The sequence below is a fragment of the Plectropomus leopardus genome, chromosome 3, assembly GCF_026936395.1.
Source record: "Plectropomus leopardus strain MGB_pleo_1.0 chromosome 3, ASM2693639v1, whole genome shotgun sequence".
NCBI lineage: Eukaryota > Metazoa > Chordata > Actinopteri > Perciformes > Serranidae > Plectropomus > Plectropomus leopardus.
The window spans coordinates 39652569-39675031 of NC_142178.1; the positions used below are offsets into that span (position 1 = coordinate 39652569).

Genomic DNA, 22463 nt, shown 5'->3' on the forward strand with positions numbered 1-22463 from the left:
ATGATCCTGCTCAACACCAACTTCTACTGCCGTTATTATTGGTCATGCCTTTTCGATTAATATACACATGAGACTGTTATGGACACTTACAATATTTGCATGTAACATTACATGCATGTGCTGTGCACTTCTCCCTCTTTCCTTCACTTTCTTTTCTTTCTATTACTTTCCTATATGTCATTTTTTTGTCTATTGCACATCTGTCCATCCTGTCAAGTCAGGTCAATTTTATTTTTAATACACATTATCACAAATCACAGTTTGCCTCAGAGGGCTTAACAGCACACGACATCCTCATGTCCTTAGACCCTCACTCGACTAAGGAAAAACTCCCCCCAGAAAAACCTATTATGGGGAAAAAATGTTAGAAACCTCAGGAAGAGCGACAGAGGAGGGATCCCTCTTCCAGGACGGACAGATGTGCAATATGTAGCTAAAAAAAAAAAAAAATCCTGAAAGAGGGATCCCTCCACAGTCGCTCTTCCTGTTAGAAAGGGTTTTTTGGGGGAGTTTTTCTTCAGTCAATGTGAGGCTCAGAGGACAGAAGGACGTCGTATCCGCTGTCCGAAGGAAACGCCATGAGAGAAGTTTCAGCTGGTTGCAATCTGCACTAAATCTACACACTGGACGTTTAAAGTAAATGTAGCCAGTAGTTTCTTGGGATGTCTGGCTCACTAACAAGAGGCCGCTCTCTCCATGAAGGAATATTTGCATGATAGACGGCAGCTGTCAAACCGTCCTCCGCCTCTCAGTGTGAGTGTGAGAGTGATGTCATCACTGTGGGACAGCAGGCAGCGAGATAATTAAAAAGAGTAATCTCTCCCCCCCGCGTCCGCAGTGAGCCACGCAGGACCGTACGGCCCAGATGGTCAGCCAATGGGAGGCTTCGTTATGGACGGACAGACACACATGGGAATCAGACCACCTGGTAAACACACTCACACACACACACACACACACACACACACACACACACACACACACCTTACCTTATGTTGTCGTGAACTGCTGAGATCTTCTTGGTGTTATTTTCCTGCCGAATCAGAATATTTCAGTTCTGCATTACATCAAAATTTAACAAAATGAAAGTTTATAGCTGCACCAACTATGTAACTGAGGCTGCAGTGATCATTACAAACAGAAAAACTGAAAAATAAACACTTTTTACTAACTGGGAGGAAGTATCCAGACCCTTTACTGCAGTAAAAGTATTAATACCACACCATTAAAATACTCCACTGAGAGTAGAAGTCCTGCATTCAGTAAAAGTGTGCATGATTAAAATGTTCCCTGTCAGTAACTAAAGCTGTCAGATAAATGTAGTGCAGTAAGAAGTACAATATTTACCTCTGAGATGTAGTGAAGTACAAGTATGAAGACACATAAAATAGGAATACAGGTACCTGAGATTTGTACTGAAGTACAAGACTGCATAAATGTACTTGGTTACTCAGAAAGGATGACACAGATGTATGGTCATTTTGCATCTTGTGGTTGTTTTAAGTATCTTTGTAGTAATTATATGTCTGTTTGTGGTCATTTTCTATGTCTTTGTTGTTTTGCATCTCTTTGTTGTCTTTTTGCATCTTTTTGTGGTCATTTTGCATCGTGTAGTAGTTTCAAGTCTCTTTGTGGTTGTTTGGGATTTTTTTCCAAGTTTCTGTAGTAATTATATGTCTGTGGTCATTTTAACTCTTTGTTGTCTTTTTGCATCTCTGTCGTCATTTCGCATATGCTTGTGGTCTCATTGTGTCTCTTTGTGGTCGTTTCACGTCTCTTTGTAGTCATTTTGAGTCTCATTGTGGTTGTTTTGCTTTTCTTGTTCTCTTTCTAGTAATTATGTCTGCTTGTGGTTGATTTGCATCCCGAGTAGTTTTCTCAAGTGTCTTTGTAGCATTTATGTCTATATGTTGATGTTTCACATCTCTTTGTTGTCTTTTTGCATCTCTCTGTTTTCATTTTGCATCTTGTGTGGTTGTTTTGCATTACTTTGTAGTCATTTTGTGCCTCTTTGCAATTATTTTGCATCTTTTTGTTGTTTTGCATTTCTTTGTTGACATTTTGCATCTTTTTGTGGCCATTGTCCATCTCTTTGTTGGAGTTCTTATTCTCTTGGTGGTCTTTTGTGTCTTTGTAGTCACTATATGTCTCTTTGTCATTATTTTGCATCTGTTTGTGGTCTTTTTGCATCTTTTGTAGTTGTCTCAGGTCTCTTTGTAGTGATCATGCCTTTTGTGGTCTTTTTGCATCTTTGTGGTCATTTTGCAGCTCCTTGTAGTTGTTTCAAGTCTTTCGTAGTGATTAAATGTCTTTTTGCAGTCATTTTGCCTGTCTTTTGGTGTGTTTTTTGCATCTCTTTGTAGTTGTCTCAGGTTTGTAGTGATAATGTTTCATGGTTGTCCTGTGTGTTTCGTGTTTGTCCTGCAGGTCCTATAGGTGGTGTGGGGATGGGGATGGGCGTGGAGGGACAGTGGCACTACATGTAGCATCACCACCACCACCCTGCAGCCAGAGGACTCGCCCAGTGTCCCGGGAAACCACCGTGAGTATCACAGGTTAAAAGGGCCGGTCACCCACATTACGCGTAGGGCGGCCCCCTGAAAGTCAGCGGTCAACAGCGACCCCTCGGTCCACTGAGATAACCCAAAGTGATGCGGTGTTTGTTTTTTTTGTCAGTCAGTGTGCAGCGTATTTTTAACTGCAGAGTGGATGCTCCTCTCAGTCTAGTTGCTCTTTGGTACTTTCTATTTTCAAAAAAAGAGAAAGAAATATATGATTTTTTACTTTCATTAATCATTTTTTTAACCAACATCAGTCCTAATCATAAATATTAAATATTCATTAATTTTCAGAATTTTAACCCTTTAAATGCCAGGTTTTTGTCATGATGACGCTATGTTTTTAGATGAAAAAAAAGAATTATTTTCAAGATACTACATGCAAAATAGATGGAACTATTCAGTTTCCACAGTGTATTTTAGACTTATTGTAGGAGCTGAGCTGGAAATTCACTGATTACACTCAAATTCACAATCTGGACTACATTTAGGACATATGCATGAACACAAAATTATTTAAAAAAAAAAAAAAAAAGAAGAATGAAAAGTGTGGAAAATGCACCAAACTGTCCCTAAGGGGTTATTAATACACTGGTTATGAATAAATGCCGCATTTAACCTCACTTTAAAAAATCTGAACTATTCCTTTAAGGACTTTTCTCTCTCGCATCCTATCGCCAGCTCCTCCTCGCTAATTAAAGCCACTTCCATCTGATTTAAAGGTCAATTAATCCTCTGAGATCCTCTCCACATTCTGTCTAACGAACTGATCATTAGCGAGAGACGCACAACGCTCTCATCTCTTTATTTGATTACACCGAGTCCAATTACTCAGTAAGCAGTTTTCATTATTAAGCTGGAGAGGAGGGAGCGGGGAGGGGGGCGGTGAACGCAGCGCCGGGGGATTAAGAGGATGTTAATGTGCAGAAAGGAAGTGCAGAGGAGTTAGAGTTTGAGGTGGGGGGGGTGAGGGGGGGTGAGGGGGGGTCTCCCCTAAAACGTGGTCGGTGAGACGGCAACATCAGTCAGACCAAAGACAATCACAGAGTCTTCAGGAGGAGCGACTCTGCCATTATTGAGCTCATGGCTCTCGGGAAACAAAACACCTGTCAGCTGGGATCTGAGGCAACCATGCATACACACACACACACACACACACACACACACACACACACACACACACACACACACACACGAACACACACACACACACGAACACACACATGCACACACATGCACGCACGCACACACACACACACACACACACACACACACACACACTCAAGGAAATGACCACTCTATGTCTATTTGGCCTCCTTTTCTTCCCCATCTGCTTCTTCTGGAAAATTATTCTAAACTGGGTTTTAAATTTTATTCTTTGACCCTTCGACGCTCAAACTGAGTCACACAAACATTTAACCCCTTAACACCTGCACGGTCATTTGTTTTTTTGGGTTTTTTTTGCTACGTTTGCTACGACGCCTTTCGCAAACCTTTAAACCTCTAAAACCTGAAAAAAAAAGGTTTTTCAGGTTCAGGTTTCTTTATTTGTACCCGTTGGTGGATTTGATTTGCAGTATAGAGTACAAAAATTAAAAATTATAACTTAAGGCAACTTCTTGCAAACTGACAAGAAATTGGCGTGAAAATCTTTAGTTTTTTTGTTTTTTTGTTTGTTTTCTAAAAGAAGAGATAAAATTATAATGTGTAATAAAAAAAAAACATGGAGGAAATATTCAGAAAATATAATAATAATATATGGAAATATGGACGTGTTTGTATATTTGCACCTTTTCATTCCTTTTTTTAAATTGTTTTTCTTTTGTCTTTTTTAATTGTAATTTAATTGTTATTTATGACATCTATTGCACGTTTGTCCGTCCTGGAAGAGGACAGGTCCTCCTCAGTCGCTCTTCCTGAGGTTTCTATCATTTTTTTTTCCGTTTTTTTCCGTTTTTTTTTCTGTGAGGGTTTGAGGACAGACAGATGTCGTCTGCTGTAAAGCCCTCTGAGGCAAACTGTGATTTGTGGGCTTTATAGATAAAATTAAACTGAACTGAAAATGCAAACTTAAGAAACCAGGCTCCAGGGAGTCATGTTTGGAAAACGCCGCCCTCTTCTGTCACCATGCAAACTGGCAACACGAAGTTTTTCTCCACCTGTTTCAGGTGTGAACAAGACTTACATTGATTAAGACAGTTTTTATTTATTTATTATTTTTATTTTTTTAAATTTTATTTATGTATTTATTTATTTATTTTAATTAATTCATTAATTAATTAATCTATTTTTATTGACAAACACAATAGAAAATATATGACTTCAAGGGAGTTTGGGGAGTCCATTTTTATCGCCACATTTGCTGCTTCTGAATGATTTTTTTTTTTCGGTTACATGCGTCATACAAACAGTTTGTTTTCCACTTTTCGTTTTTCATTCAGTCACTGAAAAAGGAAACGCCTGAAGCCCAAGGCTTATTCTTGCCGATCCTAAATCGACCAAAGAAAAAACCCCGAATAACAGAAACACTTTATGTGTTTCAAAAACCAACAGCCCTCTTGAATTATAATTTCTGTCTTTTGATTAAAAACATTTTTGAAAACATAACTGAAGGCTTTTGTGTACAGCTCGAAAAAGTATTTGTCATGTTTTTAAATAATTATCTACAAATTTTAAGGTGTAGGATTCTCTTTAAAAAAAAGCAGAATCCTAAAAGTTTCCCTTTTTTAAAAAGATATTCAGGGGACTTCCTGTTGACATGTCTCCATCTGTCTCCTCTGCAGGACTCCCTCAGCAGGTCTGCAGACGTCCTCGGCAGGCGTGGAGCAGGACCTCACGCCCCCCTCACCCGTCCTCCCCCTCACCTGGCGCGATAAGGTAAACACACCTGACGGCCGTCGTCTCCGTGGCGACCGGAGACGCTCTGTGGCTTTAAACCAAACACAAAAACAAAGAGACTGTGGGGACAGACGGAGATCTTGGACGGACTGATAATCAGCCATGTGTCCTCACTGATGAGGATTTTTTTACCGAACGAGGACACAAACATCGACGTGGCGTCTCTGGATTTGATCGTTTCCTGTGATGTCAGCAGCCGCGAGACTGTCCGGCACATTTTGTTTCCTCTTTGGACTACAGAAGCCTCAAGTGGACATTTTGACACCAGCAGAGCGTCTCCTCATCCCCTCCAGCAGTTGGACTCATATCGAGATGACGAAGCGGATGTCTGTACTTTTCGAGGCGTTCTTTAAAAAAAAAACACACGTCAACAAACCATTTTTTCAAGAGACCGAAGCTCTGAAAAATGGACGGCAGAGGACACGTGACCGAGCGCTGTTTACTGAGGACTCTCAGAGGACGAGAGACAAGTCGTTACAAGTGCTCAGCTGCTGCCTTTTTGCATCATATACTGTTTAAAGGACCTTCACTTTTCACACTGTGTGTGTTTGTCTTTTCAGAGACGTCTGTCCTCCCTCGACCCCCAAAAACCTCTGAGTTCTAAAATAAAGACGAAAAAGTGACGCAAATGCGTTCCTCGATTTGTCAGAGTATGTTTTTATTTCGACACCCGGAGTTTTTGGCCCTTTGCACCGCTGTCGGACCCTCCAGACGGAGGTAATACAGGGAGACTCAGCCGGCTTTGTTTGGGGGCCACCTCTAAAAACTGAGATCGGGCCGGGGGCCAATCGCCTTGTACATTCTCCCGCTCCTGTTTCCAGGATTTGAGGACATTTCTGGGATTCTAGGACAAATGTAGGATTTAAGGATATTTCCCAGATTTAAGGAAGTTTCCATGATTTTTGAACGTTTCTAGGATTTTAGGAAGTGTCAAGGATTTAAGGGCTTTTCTAAGATTTTAAGATATATTTGTTGGATTTTAGGACATTTTTGGATTTTAGGACTTTCTCGAATTTTAGGACATTTCTAGGATTTCAGGATGTATCTCAGATTTAAGGATGTTTTAAGGATTTAAAGATGTTTCTCAGGTTATAGGACATTTCTTGGATTTTAGGGCATTTTGGGATTTTTGGATGGTTGTAGGATTTTAAGATGTTTCTAGGATGGGGCATGTTTTTAGGATTCTAGGACATTTCTTGAGGACATTAATGTCCTAGCTAGGACCTCTGTCGGGGATGTTTCTCTGGTTTTAGGATGTTTCTAGAATTTAAGGAAATTTCTAGGATTTTAGGACTTTTCTCTGATTTGATGGAGTTTTCTTGAAACTTTTCTAGAGTTTTGGAAGTTTTTCAGATTTTAGCAAGTTTCTAGGACACTTCTTGGATTTTAGGATGTTTATAGGATTTTACGAAATTTCAGGACATTTTTACAATTTTAGGACATCAGTGTCTCAGCTGTGTCCTCTGTCGGGGGTGTGGGGGATCCTCCTCTGGCTCTTTTTTTGATCAACAAGCTCTATTTTGATGCTGTTTTATGTCTCTGACACCTTATGGAGACTAAAAGGACAAAAACTATTCACAGAGTCCATCATTTTATTTTTATTGTCAGTTAGAAAATAGTTGAGGGGCCACCCGACACTCTCTCAGGGGCCAGATTTGGCCCGTGGGATATATGTTGAGTATCACTGCTCTTTTTTTACGAAACTCTGCATAACTTTAAGAGTATTTACTAGTATTTTTCCACTATGGTGTTGCTACTTACATAAAGGATTCCTTCTTGGGGTCACACACGAGTAAAAAACTAACTTTGAAACTATGAAATATGTTTCTGCCGCCCGACTGTTAGTCATCGTTTTCTTTATTTTTCCATCTCAGAGTGCCAACATGGCAACTCAGTGAAACTCACCTCAAATCAACACACTGGAGGAGCCGGTGGATTTTTTTAGGGGGGAAAAAGGCCAAAAAGGCTCCAGCAGAAGTGAACGGGAGGCTAAAATTACAACTTTAATTTTTTTGGAGCGTCACTCTGAAGAGGAAAACAGTTCCTGCAGCAGCAGCTGGCTCGGCTCTCGCTCGGCCGTCCAGTTTGCTTTAAAATATTCCCACGTACCACAGTCATCACTTCACACACACACACACACACACACACACACACACACACACACACACACACACACACACACACACACACACACACACACACACACACACACACACAGACCTGAGGGAGGTTTTCAGCAAACTCTGATGCAACTCCAACTCAGGAATTTGACTGAGGAGGAGGAAAAAAAAAGGGTGATTTACGTAAATCTGCTCCAAACTCTTAAATGGAGAGATTAGTTCCCCCTCACGCTCCAGTTGGCCCCCTCAATGGATGTGCTCTCCCAATCCGCTGGGAGTTTCCGAGATACACCTCATTTCAAAGCTGGCGGCCACAAAAGACATCATTTATCTCGCTCTTAAAATCTATTACAGATTTAAAGCAGGAGACGAGCATCAGTCAGGACCTGTTCACCAGTCCGACTGTCCCGGGGACATTTTTCAACTAAACATGGAGATTATTTTTGAGAAAACATGAGAGCTAAAACAAACTGGCGTCCTCAGAGCAGCTCCTGTCCCTCGCTGCGCTGCAGCTGACTGACAGCTTTGACTGCCCTCTTTAGGGGATTGTGGAAACTGCCTTCATCTCTGTTTTGAAACATAAATGTGTGATCAGCAAAGTCGCAGAATCAAACGTGCCCAAACTTAAAAATGCAAAAAAGCTGATGTTGAAAAAGGGAAACACCAACGTGGAGTCTCTGGAGACACGTGAGTGCCCTGACAACAACACGGCGACAGCAAAACACGCAGCAGCGTGTTTGAGAAGCATTTTGAAATGGCTGTTTTACTCCATCCACGCAGGATCAGGACCCAGACTCCCAAACTGAAAAAATACAATCTTAACGTTAAAAAGATTTTTAAGAGTTTTAAATGTAAAAAGAAAAAGATCTGAATCTGCAAACAACTAAATACTATAAATAGGTGAAAACTGAAACTAATTCAATCAAAAGAATATCAGAATTAAATCAAAAGTATATTAAAATTTAGATGCATTTTTATTTTTTGTGCAGTGTCAAATACTCACACCGCTCCGCACACAAAATGTGACATTCAAAATGGGCTATAAAAAATATTATACATCAGTATAATTTTCTGCTTGTGCTGCTGTTGTTTTTTAAATCAGTCCTAATCATAATTATCAAATATTCATTAATTTTCAGAATTTTAACCCTTGTTTTTAGATTTAAAAAAAACTGCAACACAAAAATGTTATTATTTTTAATATACTACATGCAAGATTGGTTGATGGATTTTTGGTTTATTTTCTGCTTTGATGTCCATGGGATCAAAAATGTCAGTTTGAATGGGTTTCAATGGAGCATTTTTTTACCTTAACAGTCTGAATGTAACTATTTAGTTTCCACAGTGTATTTCAGACTTCCAAGCTTAAACAAAAATACACAATCTTGCCAATATGTATAAGCATGTATGTATATGCCATACGCATGAACACAGCCAACATTATCGAAAGATGAGGAGTGAAAAGTGTGTAAAATGTGCCAAACAGTCCCTGAGTTAAATACGCAGAAATGCATCGCTACAAAACACTCATGTTTGATGACTTAAAAGTCACAGTGGAAACACAGCGATCATTCTCTAAAAAACAACTGTTTTTGTTGTTTTTTGGTCTTGAACAGCGAATCTTTAGCGTGGCAGCCGTCTTACACGGCATCACTCCACCTCCAGATAATAAAGTCAGCTCATGCATTACATCACTTTACAAACGGTGACATGATATGTGCGAAACATACAAATGTAAAATATCTGTAAACTGCAGAAATGTAGAGTGTTAATACTGACATGTAGCGTTTGGGCTGTGGAGGGGCCCTGACACACCAGGCCGCCGGTCAGTTAATCGGCGGGTTTCCACCAAAGATTTATGCAGAACTTCAAATAAACAAAATTGTCAGATGACCGTTTCCACTGAGTGATGTTCTGCAACGTCTCCTCCGGAGATAACATCCCAGTAACCATGGCGATGGATGTTTAAATCATTGGCAGGTTTCTGTGGCAGCCACTCAATAAAGCCGATCTAATATCGTCGTAATTTCTTTGTCACGTATCAGTTAAGATCTTGGTCTCTTCCTCTGTCCACACACACATTAGTTGTGTTTTGCACAATGTTGTGACTTTGTCGTACTTTTTCTTCTTCTTTGGGTTTAGCGTTTTAGTAGTATCCATAAAGTCGCATTACTGCCACCTGGTGTCTCACATCATAAGAGCTATAAAAGCAAAAAAAGTGTTTCCATTGCAGTTTTGTGAAATATGGCTTTTTTTTTAATCGCCTGAAACACCACCTCAAGTGTAAAAACTTTTTTTGCGATAGACATTTTTTTTTCGAAATTAACGTGTTTCCATTAGGTGTGTTTTATATTTGCAATTTCAATGTGTGTCCTGTGTCAGCAGGAAAGAAGCAGCAGAGACGATGATGATGGAGCTGCTGCGGGCTCTGCTGCCCAGGGGACGACCTCCTCCGGCTGCAGGCGGCGAGCTCACAGAGGTAACGAGGTTTATCTAAACACACTCCTAATTCAGACCCGAGTGACAAATGTTAGCCTGAGCAGGCGCAAATTCCAGGGAGACATTAATCTGCCTGGACCTGCGACCCGCCGCTCCATCAATACTCAAAACAGCGCTCCTCCTCCTCCTCCTCCTCCTCCTCCTCCTCCTCCTCCTCAGCCTGCAGATCCATGAGAGCTGAACACAAAGTTGGATAATTTATTGCCTTTAATTAAATGCTTGCTTCAGGACGGATTAAATGTGTTCCCTCATGTGCGGGGCAAAAGGGGAAGGTATTCAGTGTCGGACAGAGGATCCAGAGACTCCGGGAGCAGAGGATCATGGTTACCTCGAGAGAGGAAGTGGAGGAGGTGAGGTGGGGGAGACGAGGGAGGGAGGAGGGGGAGTCAGTTTACTCCGACGGGACACATGGACCTGGTGGACAGGAAGTCCACCTTGTTTATGAAAGACAATCGTCATGTGTTCACCTGAACGTGCAAATGTTTTTATTTTCCATATAAGCATTAAAAGGCAGTGATACTAAATTTATGGCCCGCAGGCCAAATCTGGCCCCCAACAAGGTGTCTGGTGGCCCCCCAATCATTTTCAAATTCAGAATAAAAATAAAGTGATTGATGCTGGGAATTATTTTTATACTTTTAGTCTCCATAAGGGTTCAGAGTGCATAAAACAGCATCAAAACAGAGCTTGTTGATTAAAAAAAGTGCCAGAGGAGGATCCCCCACACCCCCGACAGAGGACACAGCTGAGACCCTAATGTCCTAAAATTGTAAAAATGTCCTGAAATCCTCAAAATGTCCTGAAATCCTCAAAATGTCCTAAATCCTAGAAAATCCTAAAATACTAGAAATTTCGTAAAATCCTATAAACATCCTAAATCAAAGAAATGACCTTAAGTCCTAGAAACTTGCTAAAATCTGAAAAACTTCAAAAACTCTAGAAATGTTCCAAAGTCGTAGAAACCTCTATAAAATCAGAGAAATGTACTAAAATCCTAGAAATGTCCTTAAAATCTAGAAACATCCTAAAACCAGAGAAACATCCCAAAACTGAAAAAACTGAATCTGAGAAATGTCCCAAAATCCTAGAAACTTTCTTAAATCCTAAAAACTTCCTAAAGTCCTAGAAGCCTCAATTAAATCCCAGAAACCCCAATGAAAATCTAGAAATGTCCTAAAATCTAATTTCTTCCTCTCATTTCTTGCTATTTTTGGGTATTTTTCTCCTAAATTGCTCATTGTTTCAGTCAATGGGAATATGTAAAGATTATATTACAGAGGTCCAAGATTCAAACCTTGTGGAACGCCGCTCTCCACAGCTTTTGACTGATGTTTACTTCAGTGAGGCTTTGAATACAAGACTTTTATTTGTAGTGGAGTATTTTCCACAGTGTGGTATTAGTACTATTACTACAGTAAAGGTTATGAATGTTTCTTTTTAATGCTGTGTGTAAAAATTTAAAGCAGCAATTTAACCTTTTGCTACCCGAGCACATGGATTTCTTTCAAAAACATGGGAAGAGAATGACAAGACACAGAACAAGAAATGGATGGAAAAAATAGCAAGAAACTGTAAAAAGTTACAAGAAAATAATTTCAAAATAATCACCAAAAAAGCAAAGTAAAAACCAAGCAAAACACCAAAATAAAAAGAAAATTAGCTCAGCATTTGGACATTTTTCCCTGTTTTTGATAGCTAATTTTCAGATCATTTTCTTGTCAGTTTTTACTATATTTTTCTGGTTTGTGGGACATTTCTTGTCAAGTTCCTCATTTTGTTTTTGAGGCAAATCAAACTAATTTAGCGAACTTTCAGAGGTTTAAATGCAAGCGAAGGCCTCTGAATTCAGCACCAGAAAACTGGTGTTGATCCAGGTGTTAAAGGGTTAAAAACAGCAGTCAGATGGACGCCGCCATCAAACTGATGAAGTCTCAGTAAAAACACTGAGAAAGTCTCCATCCATTTCACCAACGATTCTTCATGTGTTTCCCGTCTGCGGCGCTCAGGTCAGATTCATTTCTCCTGCTCAGAGGACGAACTAACGACTCTCAGTGACATCTAATCTGTGAGGGAGAGATTATTAACCCTTTAAAACCTGGACTGACTGGTTTTCTTGCACAGCGTTCAGATGCCTTTTGCAAGTATTTAAACCTTTGAGATTTTTGAAAAAAAATCATGAAAAAAAGGCAATAAAATAAAATAAAATAAAATAAAATAAAATAAAATAAAATAAAATAAAATAAAACATGACAAGAAAATAACCCAAACTTAGCAAAGAATAAAAAAAAAAAAATCAGAAGACTTGGGACAAATTTCAAGAAAACTATACTTGAACTTATTCAAGGTATATATTGAGAACTGGATTACAGAAAAAAACATTTTATTTTTGTTCTCTTACTTATTTTACAAAATTCTTGGTCATTTTTGGGTCAAACATCCTAAAATCAGAGAAACATCCAAAAATCCAAGAAATATACCAAAATCTGACAAATGTCCTAAAATTCTAGAAATGCCCTAAAATCCTATCAACCTCCTAAAATCTACTTTTCTTCTTCTCATTTCTTGCTAATTTTTGGGTCATTTTTTCTTAAGTTGCTCATTGCCTTCTGTGTTTGAACGAAATCAAGCCGATTTGCTCAGGTTTCAAAGGGTTAATCAGGTTAATGAGAGCGTGAATGTTCGCCTGCAGCTCACTCCGTCACCATCAGACTCACATCGATTAGTTTAGCTCGTTAGCAGGGGGCGGGGCTTAAACTGGCTATTTTTCAATAAGCATCAAGACGCAAAGCTGAGGAAGTGTGACGCCGTCTGAGAATTAAGCAGCGCTGGAAGAAGAACTCAAAAACTTTACGACTACCGTCTTTGCACACGGCACAAAGCCTGCCCTCATTCAGTGTTTCGGAGGCGTTACCTGCTCACAGGTGACTTACGATCGCTGGCATTCATCACTGAGCACATCTTGGTAAGAGCACATTTGGATGGTTAAGAATGTTTTTATGCATCTGGAGATATTTTCTCTTTCCAGAAAACTAAGAGAGAAATAAGAAGTTTGGCGAAGGCTGCTGCACGAGGCCTGCTGTGATTCAGACGTTCGTTTTCTGTTGACGAAAGAACAAACAGCAGAGTCCTCTCAGTGTTTATGTGAGCTCCTGTTTCTGCACGCTCTGCTGCCGTGATGGATCGACACGCAGAGAGGAAGGTTTACCGAAAACAGAGGAGGTCAGCCACCGCGCACACACACACACACACACACACACACACACACACACACACACACACACACACACACACACACACACACGCTGCTAACATGATGTCATCAAACAAGGTCATGTTCACCCTCCTCGACTCCCAAAAAGCACAAAACGTTCACTGTGTTTGTACTTTGAGATGAGGACATTTTGTTTGGTCTGACTTCATTAACCCTTTGAAACCCGAGCAGAGTGGTTTGATTTCTCTCTCAAAAAAAAAGAAATGTGCAAAGACTGAACTGAAAAACTGAAAACAAACAAGAAAATTACCAAAGAGGGTTCTGAAAATAAAAATGTATCATATTTTTTCCTCTTACAGATATTTAAATGTAGAATAATTATAATTTTAGTTGTAGCTCTATGGATAATTTTCCCTTTTTTGCATATTTTTCTGATAAAACTAATTTTTAGGAATTTTATTGTCACCTTTTACTAATTTCTTGAAAATTTGTGAGATATGTCTTGTCAAGTTGTTCATTGCTTTTTTTTGTCAAAATATATAAATAATTTGTTCAGCTTTTAAAGGTTCACACAGCTTGAGGAAGGTGTCTGAACACAGCACAAGGAAACTGATGTCAATCCAGGTTTCAAAGGGTTAAATCCAACAAAGGGACTCGTGTGTGTGTGTGTGTGTGTGTGTGTGTGTGTGTGTGTGTGTGTGTGTGTGTGTGTGTGTGTGTGTGTGTGTGTGTGTGTGTGTGTGTGTGTGTGTGTGTGAACACGGGCGAGCTCTCATTGGTCTCAGTAGATGAGTGTGGCTCCAACACTCAGAGCTACAGGCTACAAGAAGGCTAAAAACATGACGCCAGTGACGTTTTTCAAAACAACTTGGCACGTCGGGGCTTCAGGACAGTTGGATTACTTTGGCTTTAACGTTTGAGTCCTGGTCACCATTTGCATCAGTTGTTTGGGAAATGAGTGCAAAGCCATGAACCTCTAGCAGTGTTTCATGGACAATAAAACTTCATCCGACTTTCCACCAGCATCAATTTTCTTTTTTTTGGGTGAACTATTCATTTGGTGTATTCAATTTTATTCATCTGCAGTGATGCAGGAAATATTCAGATCAGGTTTTCTGCTTTTACGTTTCTTCGACTGTTCAACGACGTTTATTGACTTTTAGGAGCTTTCTAGGATTTGAGGATGTTTCTTGGCTTTTAGGACATTTCTAGGATTTTTAGGACATTAAGGACTTAGCTAGGACCTCTATTTTGTTGTGTTTTGTGCACTCTTGCACCTTATGTAAGCTTAAAGTACAAAAACTATTCCCAGTGTGAATCATTTGTGAAAACTGTGAAAACTCTGTGATAAGTAAAAGTCCTGCATTGTTAATATTACTCAAACAACAAAATGTGTGAATCTTTTTAATGAAACTGTAAATAAATTCAAACCAAGCTGAGAATGACCCTTTCGGTCCTTCAGAGTCCAACAAGTTAATTTCCATGAACTTTTTACCTCCCCCCGTGGCCCCACATAATCGCGCTGCTCCACCTCTGACGCTCTTACACCAGTTTGTCTGTAAAGAGCACAGCTGGAGGATCCCGAGTCGTCCAGTTTTCTGATGCAACAGAAATCTCCTGAACTGGTTTGAATGTGTCGACTCGGGTCAGGATGAAGTCCATATTGGTGCAGGGAGCAGAGGACGATGAGGTTTCACTGCAGCGCAGCGATCGCACGCCGGCTCCCAACAGTCCCGTAAAGCTCGTCCATAAATCCAAACGATCCTCGCTGTAGGAGCGGCGAGGGGATTTGGTCCGTGGAGGAGAGAACGAGAGCAGCAGCGTAAAACGTCCTGGCCTGAGCTGACACGGGCCAAAAGTATCGTCATCCTGGGGGACTGCAGATTTTGGAGGCTTCACTGCATGTTCAGAGTACTGACGTGCAGTCTGCCATCGGCCCGGCGTGCTGACAGCTCAGCCACAGTGGACGCGTTCCTGCGGGCGTCTTCGATTTAGAGAGAAAACAGATCAGCCTGATAAATGTTCGAATGCTTCAGTCGCCACAATTAGCTCTTAAAAATGTTCTGCTTTCAGGATCCTCTCAGATTCTGTTAAATCTCACAGCATCCTCAGCTCTGACTGGGGGCCACTTTTGCAAAATGTCAGGAGGACAGGGGCCAGTCACAGTGGCCCCATACGTGTTTCTGGGATTTCAGGTCATTTTAGGATGTTTCTAGGATTTTACGACGTTCCTTGGATTTTAGGACATGTCTAGGACTTTAAGATATTTCTAGTATTTTAGGACATTTCTGTGATTTTTGCACGTTTTCGGGAAATAGGATGTTTTTAGGATTTAAAGACATATCCTGGTACTTAGGAGGTTTCTAGGATTTTAGTACATTCCTCAGATTTTAGGACATGTCTAGGACTTTAAGATATTTCTAGGATTTTAGGACATTTTAAGGATTTAAAGACATTTCTAGTATTTTAGGACATTTCACCAATTTTCGGACATTTTTCCAATTTTAGGACGTTTCAGTGATTTTAGGATGATTCAAGGATGTTAGCACATTTATGGGTTTATGGAAATTTCAAGGCTTTTGGGATGTTTCTAGGATTTTAGGACATTTTAAGGATTTAAAGACATTTCTGCGATTTTAGGACATTTCTGCAACTTTGGGACATTTCTGTGATTTTTGCACATTTCCAGGAAATAGGATTAGGTAGGATAGGTTTCTAGGATATAAAGACATAGTCTGGTACTTAGGAGGTTTCTTGGATTTTAGAAGATTTCTAGGATTTTAGGATGTTTCTCAGATTTTAGGACATTTCTAACATTTTGGGGAGTTCCTCGGATTTTAGGACATTTCAGGGATTTCAGGCCATTTCTTAGATTTCAGGACATCAGTGTCTCAGCTGTGTCCTCTGTCGGGGGTGTGGGGGATCCTCCTCTGGCTCTTTTTTTGATCAACAAGCTCTATTTTGATGCTGTTTTCTGTCTCTGACACCTTTTGGAGACTAAAAGGACAAAAACATTTTTTTGCTGTGAATTAAATAAATGGTTGGCGCCCAGTATGGGACCAGATTTTGCCCGTTGGCATCAGTTAAGTATCACTGATCGTGAGTGATAACGTGCACTAGATGCATGAGGAAAAATATGTATTTTTGATTTTTCGGGGTGAAGTGTCCCTTTAAACTTGCTGCTGCTTTTCCTCCGCGGCCCCTCAGACAGTCTGCATGTCTCCGCTCTCCTCACAGAAACACAAAGCTGGGACACCATCTGACATGGATTACAAAGGACCAGTCAGTGGCAATAAATGCAGCATTAAGTTCAGCCCAAACACACGCACGCCGCACACTGAGGCGGGCACTTTGTGGCCGCCGTGTTGGACGGCTTTCAGATGGATGTGACGGAGCCACTTATCGTAGAGTTTATAGGCCGGTAATGAAACAGTAACTGGAGTCGTTTGCACGCATTAAAGTGGGTGTTGAAGTGGAAATGTGAAGGGAGGCCGGAGGAACATTAGACTTGAAGTGCGGCGAGCTGTAAACTGTGTACTCTGGACTCTCGTCGATGGGAATTCTTCTCGAGCTTGTCCTCCATCTGCTCACCGACTGCAGCTCAGAGGGAAGACACGGGAAGCATGACGTCACGTCTGCAGACCTCGTCCAGCTTTACTTTCCTCTGCCTCATACGAGCCAAAAATACCGTCCTCCCCCTCAACCCTCGTCCTCTTGTAACTGAGCCACATCTGCACTGTTTTAAATCAGACGTCCCATCCTGTCCACGTCTTTGAACTCTTTTTATAACTCTATTCAAGGAAAAATATGCAGAAACGCAACAAAGCAGATATTATTTTCCATGATTGTGAAACTACAGACCGACACGTTCTCGCGCTGAACTCATCACATGGTGCAGCTCTGTCAGTGACCTCCGGGTCTACCTGTGACGTTTTAGGAGTCCGTCAGCTGTTTACGCACACGGTGACCTCAACACATGCACATCTTGAGATGAGGCAGCTCGTTTCTGTGACGTCCCAGCATGCAATAAGCAGCACGGTCCTTGTATTTGCACGCCAGCGTCGACTGTCAGGATGGATCAGGTAACACAACAACAGACGGTCAGATTTAGTCAACAGAGGCACATGATGAGGTGTGAAAAAAAACACACTCGACACAGGACGCAAACTCTAAACTGCACGAAAGTCAGATGTTTGTGGGACGCACCTGCTCATATACCCGGATACCCGGATCTACTGGCCCACAGAGCAGTGTAGCAGAGCGACTGACTTCCTCGCGTCTAAAAAATCTGATGGTTTACATCTAGATAGTGACAGGAGTTGTTTTTCGGGGGGTTTGACGCTCACAAAACATTATTCACTGATTTACAGACGTCTTTTTCTCGATGTAAGTCAATGGGGAAAAGTCTTTCTGGGTGAGTGTGCATCGCGTGATGGACTCAGACGGTGTAATTCCACTTTCAGCCACTATGTAAGATTTGCATCAAAGCCTGGAGCACTTCCCGAGGGCTTGACTTTCCCCCGCTGTGCTGAAGTGAGGATAAAATATCAGAGATACGAGTGCTGACAGCCCTGCATGTGCACAGTAGCGATATCTGCGGTGGGAGAGTTCCCGCTGAAACACCCGTCCGACCAATCGTGAGCAGCTCCGTTGAATTTGAGCGCACGGAGTGACCGTCACGGCTCTGAATCACGGTGGAAAAGCCTCTTTTTGTATAATTTAATAACTCATTAAAACTGAACTTTTCATAAGAACAAACACTTGAACAAACATCAGGGTGACGAGAACGACCTTCGGTGACAGAAACCAACTTTGGGAAAAATTTATTTGGCGAGTACTTTGAGTTTTTAGTTTTCACTAACATGGAGGGGCGGGCTTTATGACCTATATTGCAGGCAGACACCAGGGGGCGACACACACTGAAGAGTTACACTCTGGGGGAGCTGTCACGTCGTCCACCTTTGTTTACAGGCTATGTTTCAGACATAACGCACATTAAAAATCCCTGACTGTGAGATGCTCACAGCTCACAGGTGATCTGTTCTTTCAGGGACAAACAGGTGCTGAGGCGAAACAGTTTATTAGCAGCTACAGAAACAAAGAGCTTCTCAGTCAATCAGCTTAATGGAGGTGATTAGGTTGGTGTTCTTAATGAGATGAAGCCTCTTAGGAAAAGCTGTTTTTACGACTGCACGCATCAGATAGAGACAGTGGTGGAAGAAGTATTCAGATGCTTTACTAGAGTAAAAGTACTAATACCACACAGTAAAAGTATGCAGTGAAAAGTTAACTTATTGACAGAAATTGAATGTAATATATTATAAGGTCTATATATAATATAATGTAATATAATAGAATAAAATATATGATATGGTCTAATATAATAATATAATATATGATAATGTCTATATATAATATAATATAATATAATAATATATTATATAGTCTAAGTCACCGCAGTCAGATGGAGCTTTATTTGTTTTAAATAAATATGCTTATGATTTCTTTAATGCAGTTAAGAAATTAAAGTAATTGTCTTTTTAAAAATAGAAAATGTGTTTTTTTTAATGTCCAAAATCTTTACTTTGTCTATTTAAAGCTAAAGATGAAAGTTTGATTATGTAAAAGTTTTTAAAGGAGTACACATGAAATAATAATAAAATGCCTGAAAGTGAATATTCAGCATTTAACAGCATATATGTGCACCTGCGGTGTCTGACACAATGATCTGAAAGCTTTAAATCCATATTAGATGGTGTCTGACGGTATTTTATGAAAAAATTACAAAAGGAGGAGGCTGCATCACTACACTGTTTGAGAGCCAAGAACTTGTTCTATAATCACATAATTTAGGATTTGTTATTATTTAAAACTATTTAATCCAAATCCTGAAGAATCAGTGACATAGTACGCATTTTCCTTTAGTGTATAATCACCTGAAAAGTGTAATTATTGAACTGTAACATGCCACTAAATCTCCCTTAATCTTCCTCACTGATCCTTTATGTGACTTTTCTTCACAGGCTGAGTTTTTGGACGCTCGTCAAGTCTGCAGAGCTGCGAAACTCTGCGTCTACAAAAAATCCTGAATGAGGAGAGGCATCAAAAAGGAGATTAAACAAAAGGAAAAAAACTGCTGCAAAGTGAGCTGTTACACCAGGAGTGTCAGGCGGAGCGATGATACAAAAACCGACCCACAACCTGCCCCGAAACATCCACAGACGCCCCGCGAGAGCAGTAAAAGGCCAGTAAATGAAAGCAGCCGTGTTTATGTGCACCTGAAAGATCTGCTGGATGTTAGAAAAGTGCAACAGCGAGGATCCATTTCTGCAGCCTGCGCTGCCTTTGTTTGTCTCATTTTATGGGTGTTTTTTTAATCCTTTACCGCAGAAGTTCGTGGTTTTAGATCAAAGACGCTGCGAGTTTGACATCTGACGACAATCAGCAGCGGAAATATTGCATTTCCAGTAAACTTGTGGAACTCTTGGACATTTCCAAGATTTTAGCACATAAGAGACTTAACTATTTCTATGTAGACATTTTTAAATTTTAGGACGATTCTTGATTATTCTGGATTTTAGGACGTTTCGGGGAGTTAAGGGTATTTCTGGGATTACAGGACATATCTTGGATTTTAAAATGGTTTTAAGATTTTTGGAGGCTTTTTTGGAGGATTTCAGGATGTTTCTTAGATTTTAAGACATTTTTCGGACTTTTGGACTTTTCTTAAATTTATGAATGTTTCTAGGATTTTAGGGCGTTCCTCGGATTTTAGGACATTTCTAGGACTTCAAGACATTTCTAGGATTTTAGGACATTTTAAGGATTTAAATACCTTACTAGTATCTTAGGACATTTCTGTGGTTTTTGCATGTTTCCAGGAAATAGGATGTTTTTAGGATTTAAAGACATATCCTGGTACAGGAGGTGTCTTGGATTTTAGAAGATTTCTCGGAATTTAGGATGTTCCTCGGATTTTAGGGCATTTCAAGGATTTCAGGCCATTTCTTAGATTTCAGGACATCAGGGTCTTAGTTAGGACCTCTGTCGGGGGTGTGGGGGATCCTCCTCTGGCTCTTCTTTTGGTCAACAAGCTCTATTTTGATGCTGTTTTATGTCTCTGACACCTTATGGAGACTAAAAGTACAAAAACTATTCACAGTGTGAAGCACTTGTGGAGTCCAGCATGTTTTTAGGATTTTAAGATGCTTCTTGGATTTTAGGACATTTCTTGGATTTAAGGACATGTCTCAGCTTTTAGGATATTTTGTGGATTTAAGGACAGTTCCAGGGTTTCAGGATATTTCTTGGACAAATACTAGTACGAGAACGGGTTAGACCTGCAAGAGACAAAAAAAACCCACTACGATCAGGGTCACAACAACCACAAAAAGACACACAATGATTACAAAGAGACACAAAATGACCACAACAAGATAAACAAGACTACAAAGAGACACAACATGATCACAAAGAGTCACAAACAGAAACAGCTTAAAATGAGGTTTAAAATAACTTAAAAGAGACACAAAATGACCACAAAGAGGCACGAAATGACAGACACCAAGAGAAACAACTCAAAATAAGGCTCAAAATAACTTACAAAAACACACACACACACACACACACACACACACACACACATACAAAAACACCACAAGGATACTAAACAACTAAAGCTTGTGTGTGCCCTCTGCATGTCTGTCTCATTAAAATAGATATAAACTAAATATTCTAAATATACTAAATATATATACATATTCATAATAATAACTTTATTTATAAAGCACCTTTAAAGCTGAGTTTACAAAGTGCTTTGACAAACGAAGCAAAGCAGAAATGGCGAAACGACAACAGAAAGCCAAACAGTCTGACTGAACACAAGCGAGAAGAAACTCGGGTCGAGTTTGGATAAAACCGAAAACAGACGATAAATAATGCGAGATGCAAGACGTAAAATGTCAATATAAAATAATACAAAGAAATAGATCAAAAACAACAACAGACGCAATAAAACCAGAAATAAAAGGAAATAAAATAAACAAAATTAGAAATAAATAAAAAGCGATCAAATGGCCTAAATCAGAAAGTAAAGTACAAGCAGGCTGCCTCAGGCTGTACTTGGGTGCAGTATTTGGGTAAATGTACTCAGTTACAGACCCCCTCCAGGAGCTGCTCCCACTCCTAAACGGGGTTTTTGATTTCAGCGGCTCACAGATGAGAGTCGGCCTGCAGTTTGCACCCCGGAGGCTGTCTGGCACTTCTAAGCAGACAGTGATAGATTGATGAGATTAGAGAGCAGCATATCTGACGCTGCTCTCTGATCCGCCGGCCTGAAAGCGCCCAGACCTTTTTCTAACGAGCCTCCGCCGGCGTCCCGGATCCCATTTCAAAGACGGACGACGTCCACCGGGGGAAAAAGAGCCATTTAGCCGGCTGCCGCTGTAATGTGAAAAGCAGGTATCTGCCTCTTTCCTTCCTGACAGCTCGGCCGCAGATTCCTTCCTCAGCGCATCGAAACTGCTGTTTTCTTTAGAGCAGCAGGGTTTTCTGTTCGGACGCACAGGCCATGAAATATGGCGCGAATCTGTGTTTGGCCGCGAGCCAGGCGGAGGGCCGGGACGTCGGCCGACGGGACGGCGATGAATCGCTCAGATTTCACCTGGAGTCCACACAGCCGTCCAGCTGGAAACAGAGCCGTGCTCTTCTGGAGGACAGTAAATGGAGGACAGATTGTTTTCTGAATTTAAACGTGTGTCTTCATCATGAAGGAATCAAAACTGAAATGGTCCAAAAGGAGATTTGGGTTTCACATTTCTCCTCGTTATACAGACGTTATTAAAAAACGCGTAGGTTGATTTTGAAAGGTTTTTATTTCCTGTCGGCGTCACTGTTTTCCTTAAAAACACGTCCAAAACTCTGATTTCAAAGCTCCGTCCAATACGAGGTGCAGGCTGTTAAGCTGAAAATTTTTGGTTCCCAAAACATTCTGAGAACATTGTGAATGTTTTAGTAACGTTTTCTGTATGTTCCCAGAATGTTTCTCTTAAACTTTGCGCAACAGTCTCTATAAACCTAAATTTTCATAGAAAAAACGCTCTGTAATCTCAGTCCTCAGTTACACTCTCTGAATGTTGCTTTTAAAAGGTTCTTCCTTTGTTCTCATGTAACATTGTG

General features: G+C 40.5%; 1 protein-coding gene across 1 annotated transcript in view; it reads left to right on the top strand.

Annotated features, from left to right (window-relative positions):
* The window catches only part of meis1a (Meis homeobox 1 a), a 45274-nt gene extending 39177 nt beyond the window's left edge, over nucleotides 1-6097 (top strand). Inside the window, 3 exon segments of the mRNA XM_088075249.1 lie at nucleotides 839-928; nucleotides 2428-2542; nucleotides 5342-6097. Coding sequence (XP_087931375.1) covers nucleotides 839-928; nucleotides 2428-2486 — 149 coding nt within the window. The 3' untranslated portion in view covers nucleotides 2487-2542; nucleotides 5342-6097.
* Nucleotides 6098-22463: the final 16366 nt, after the last annotated feature.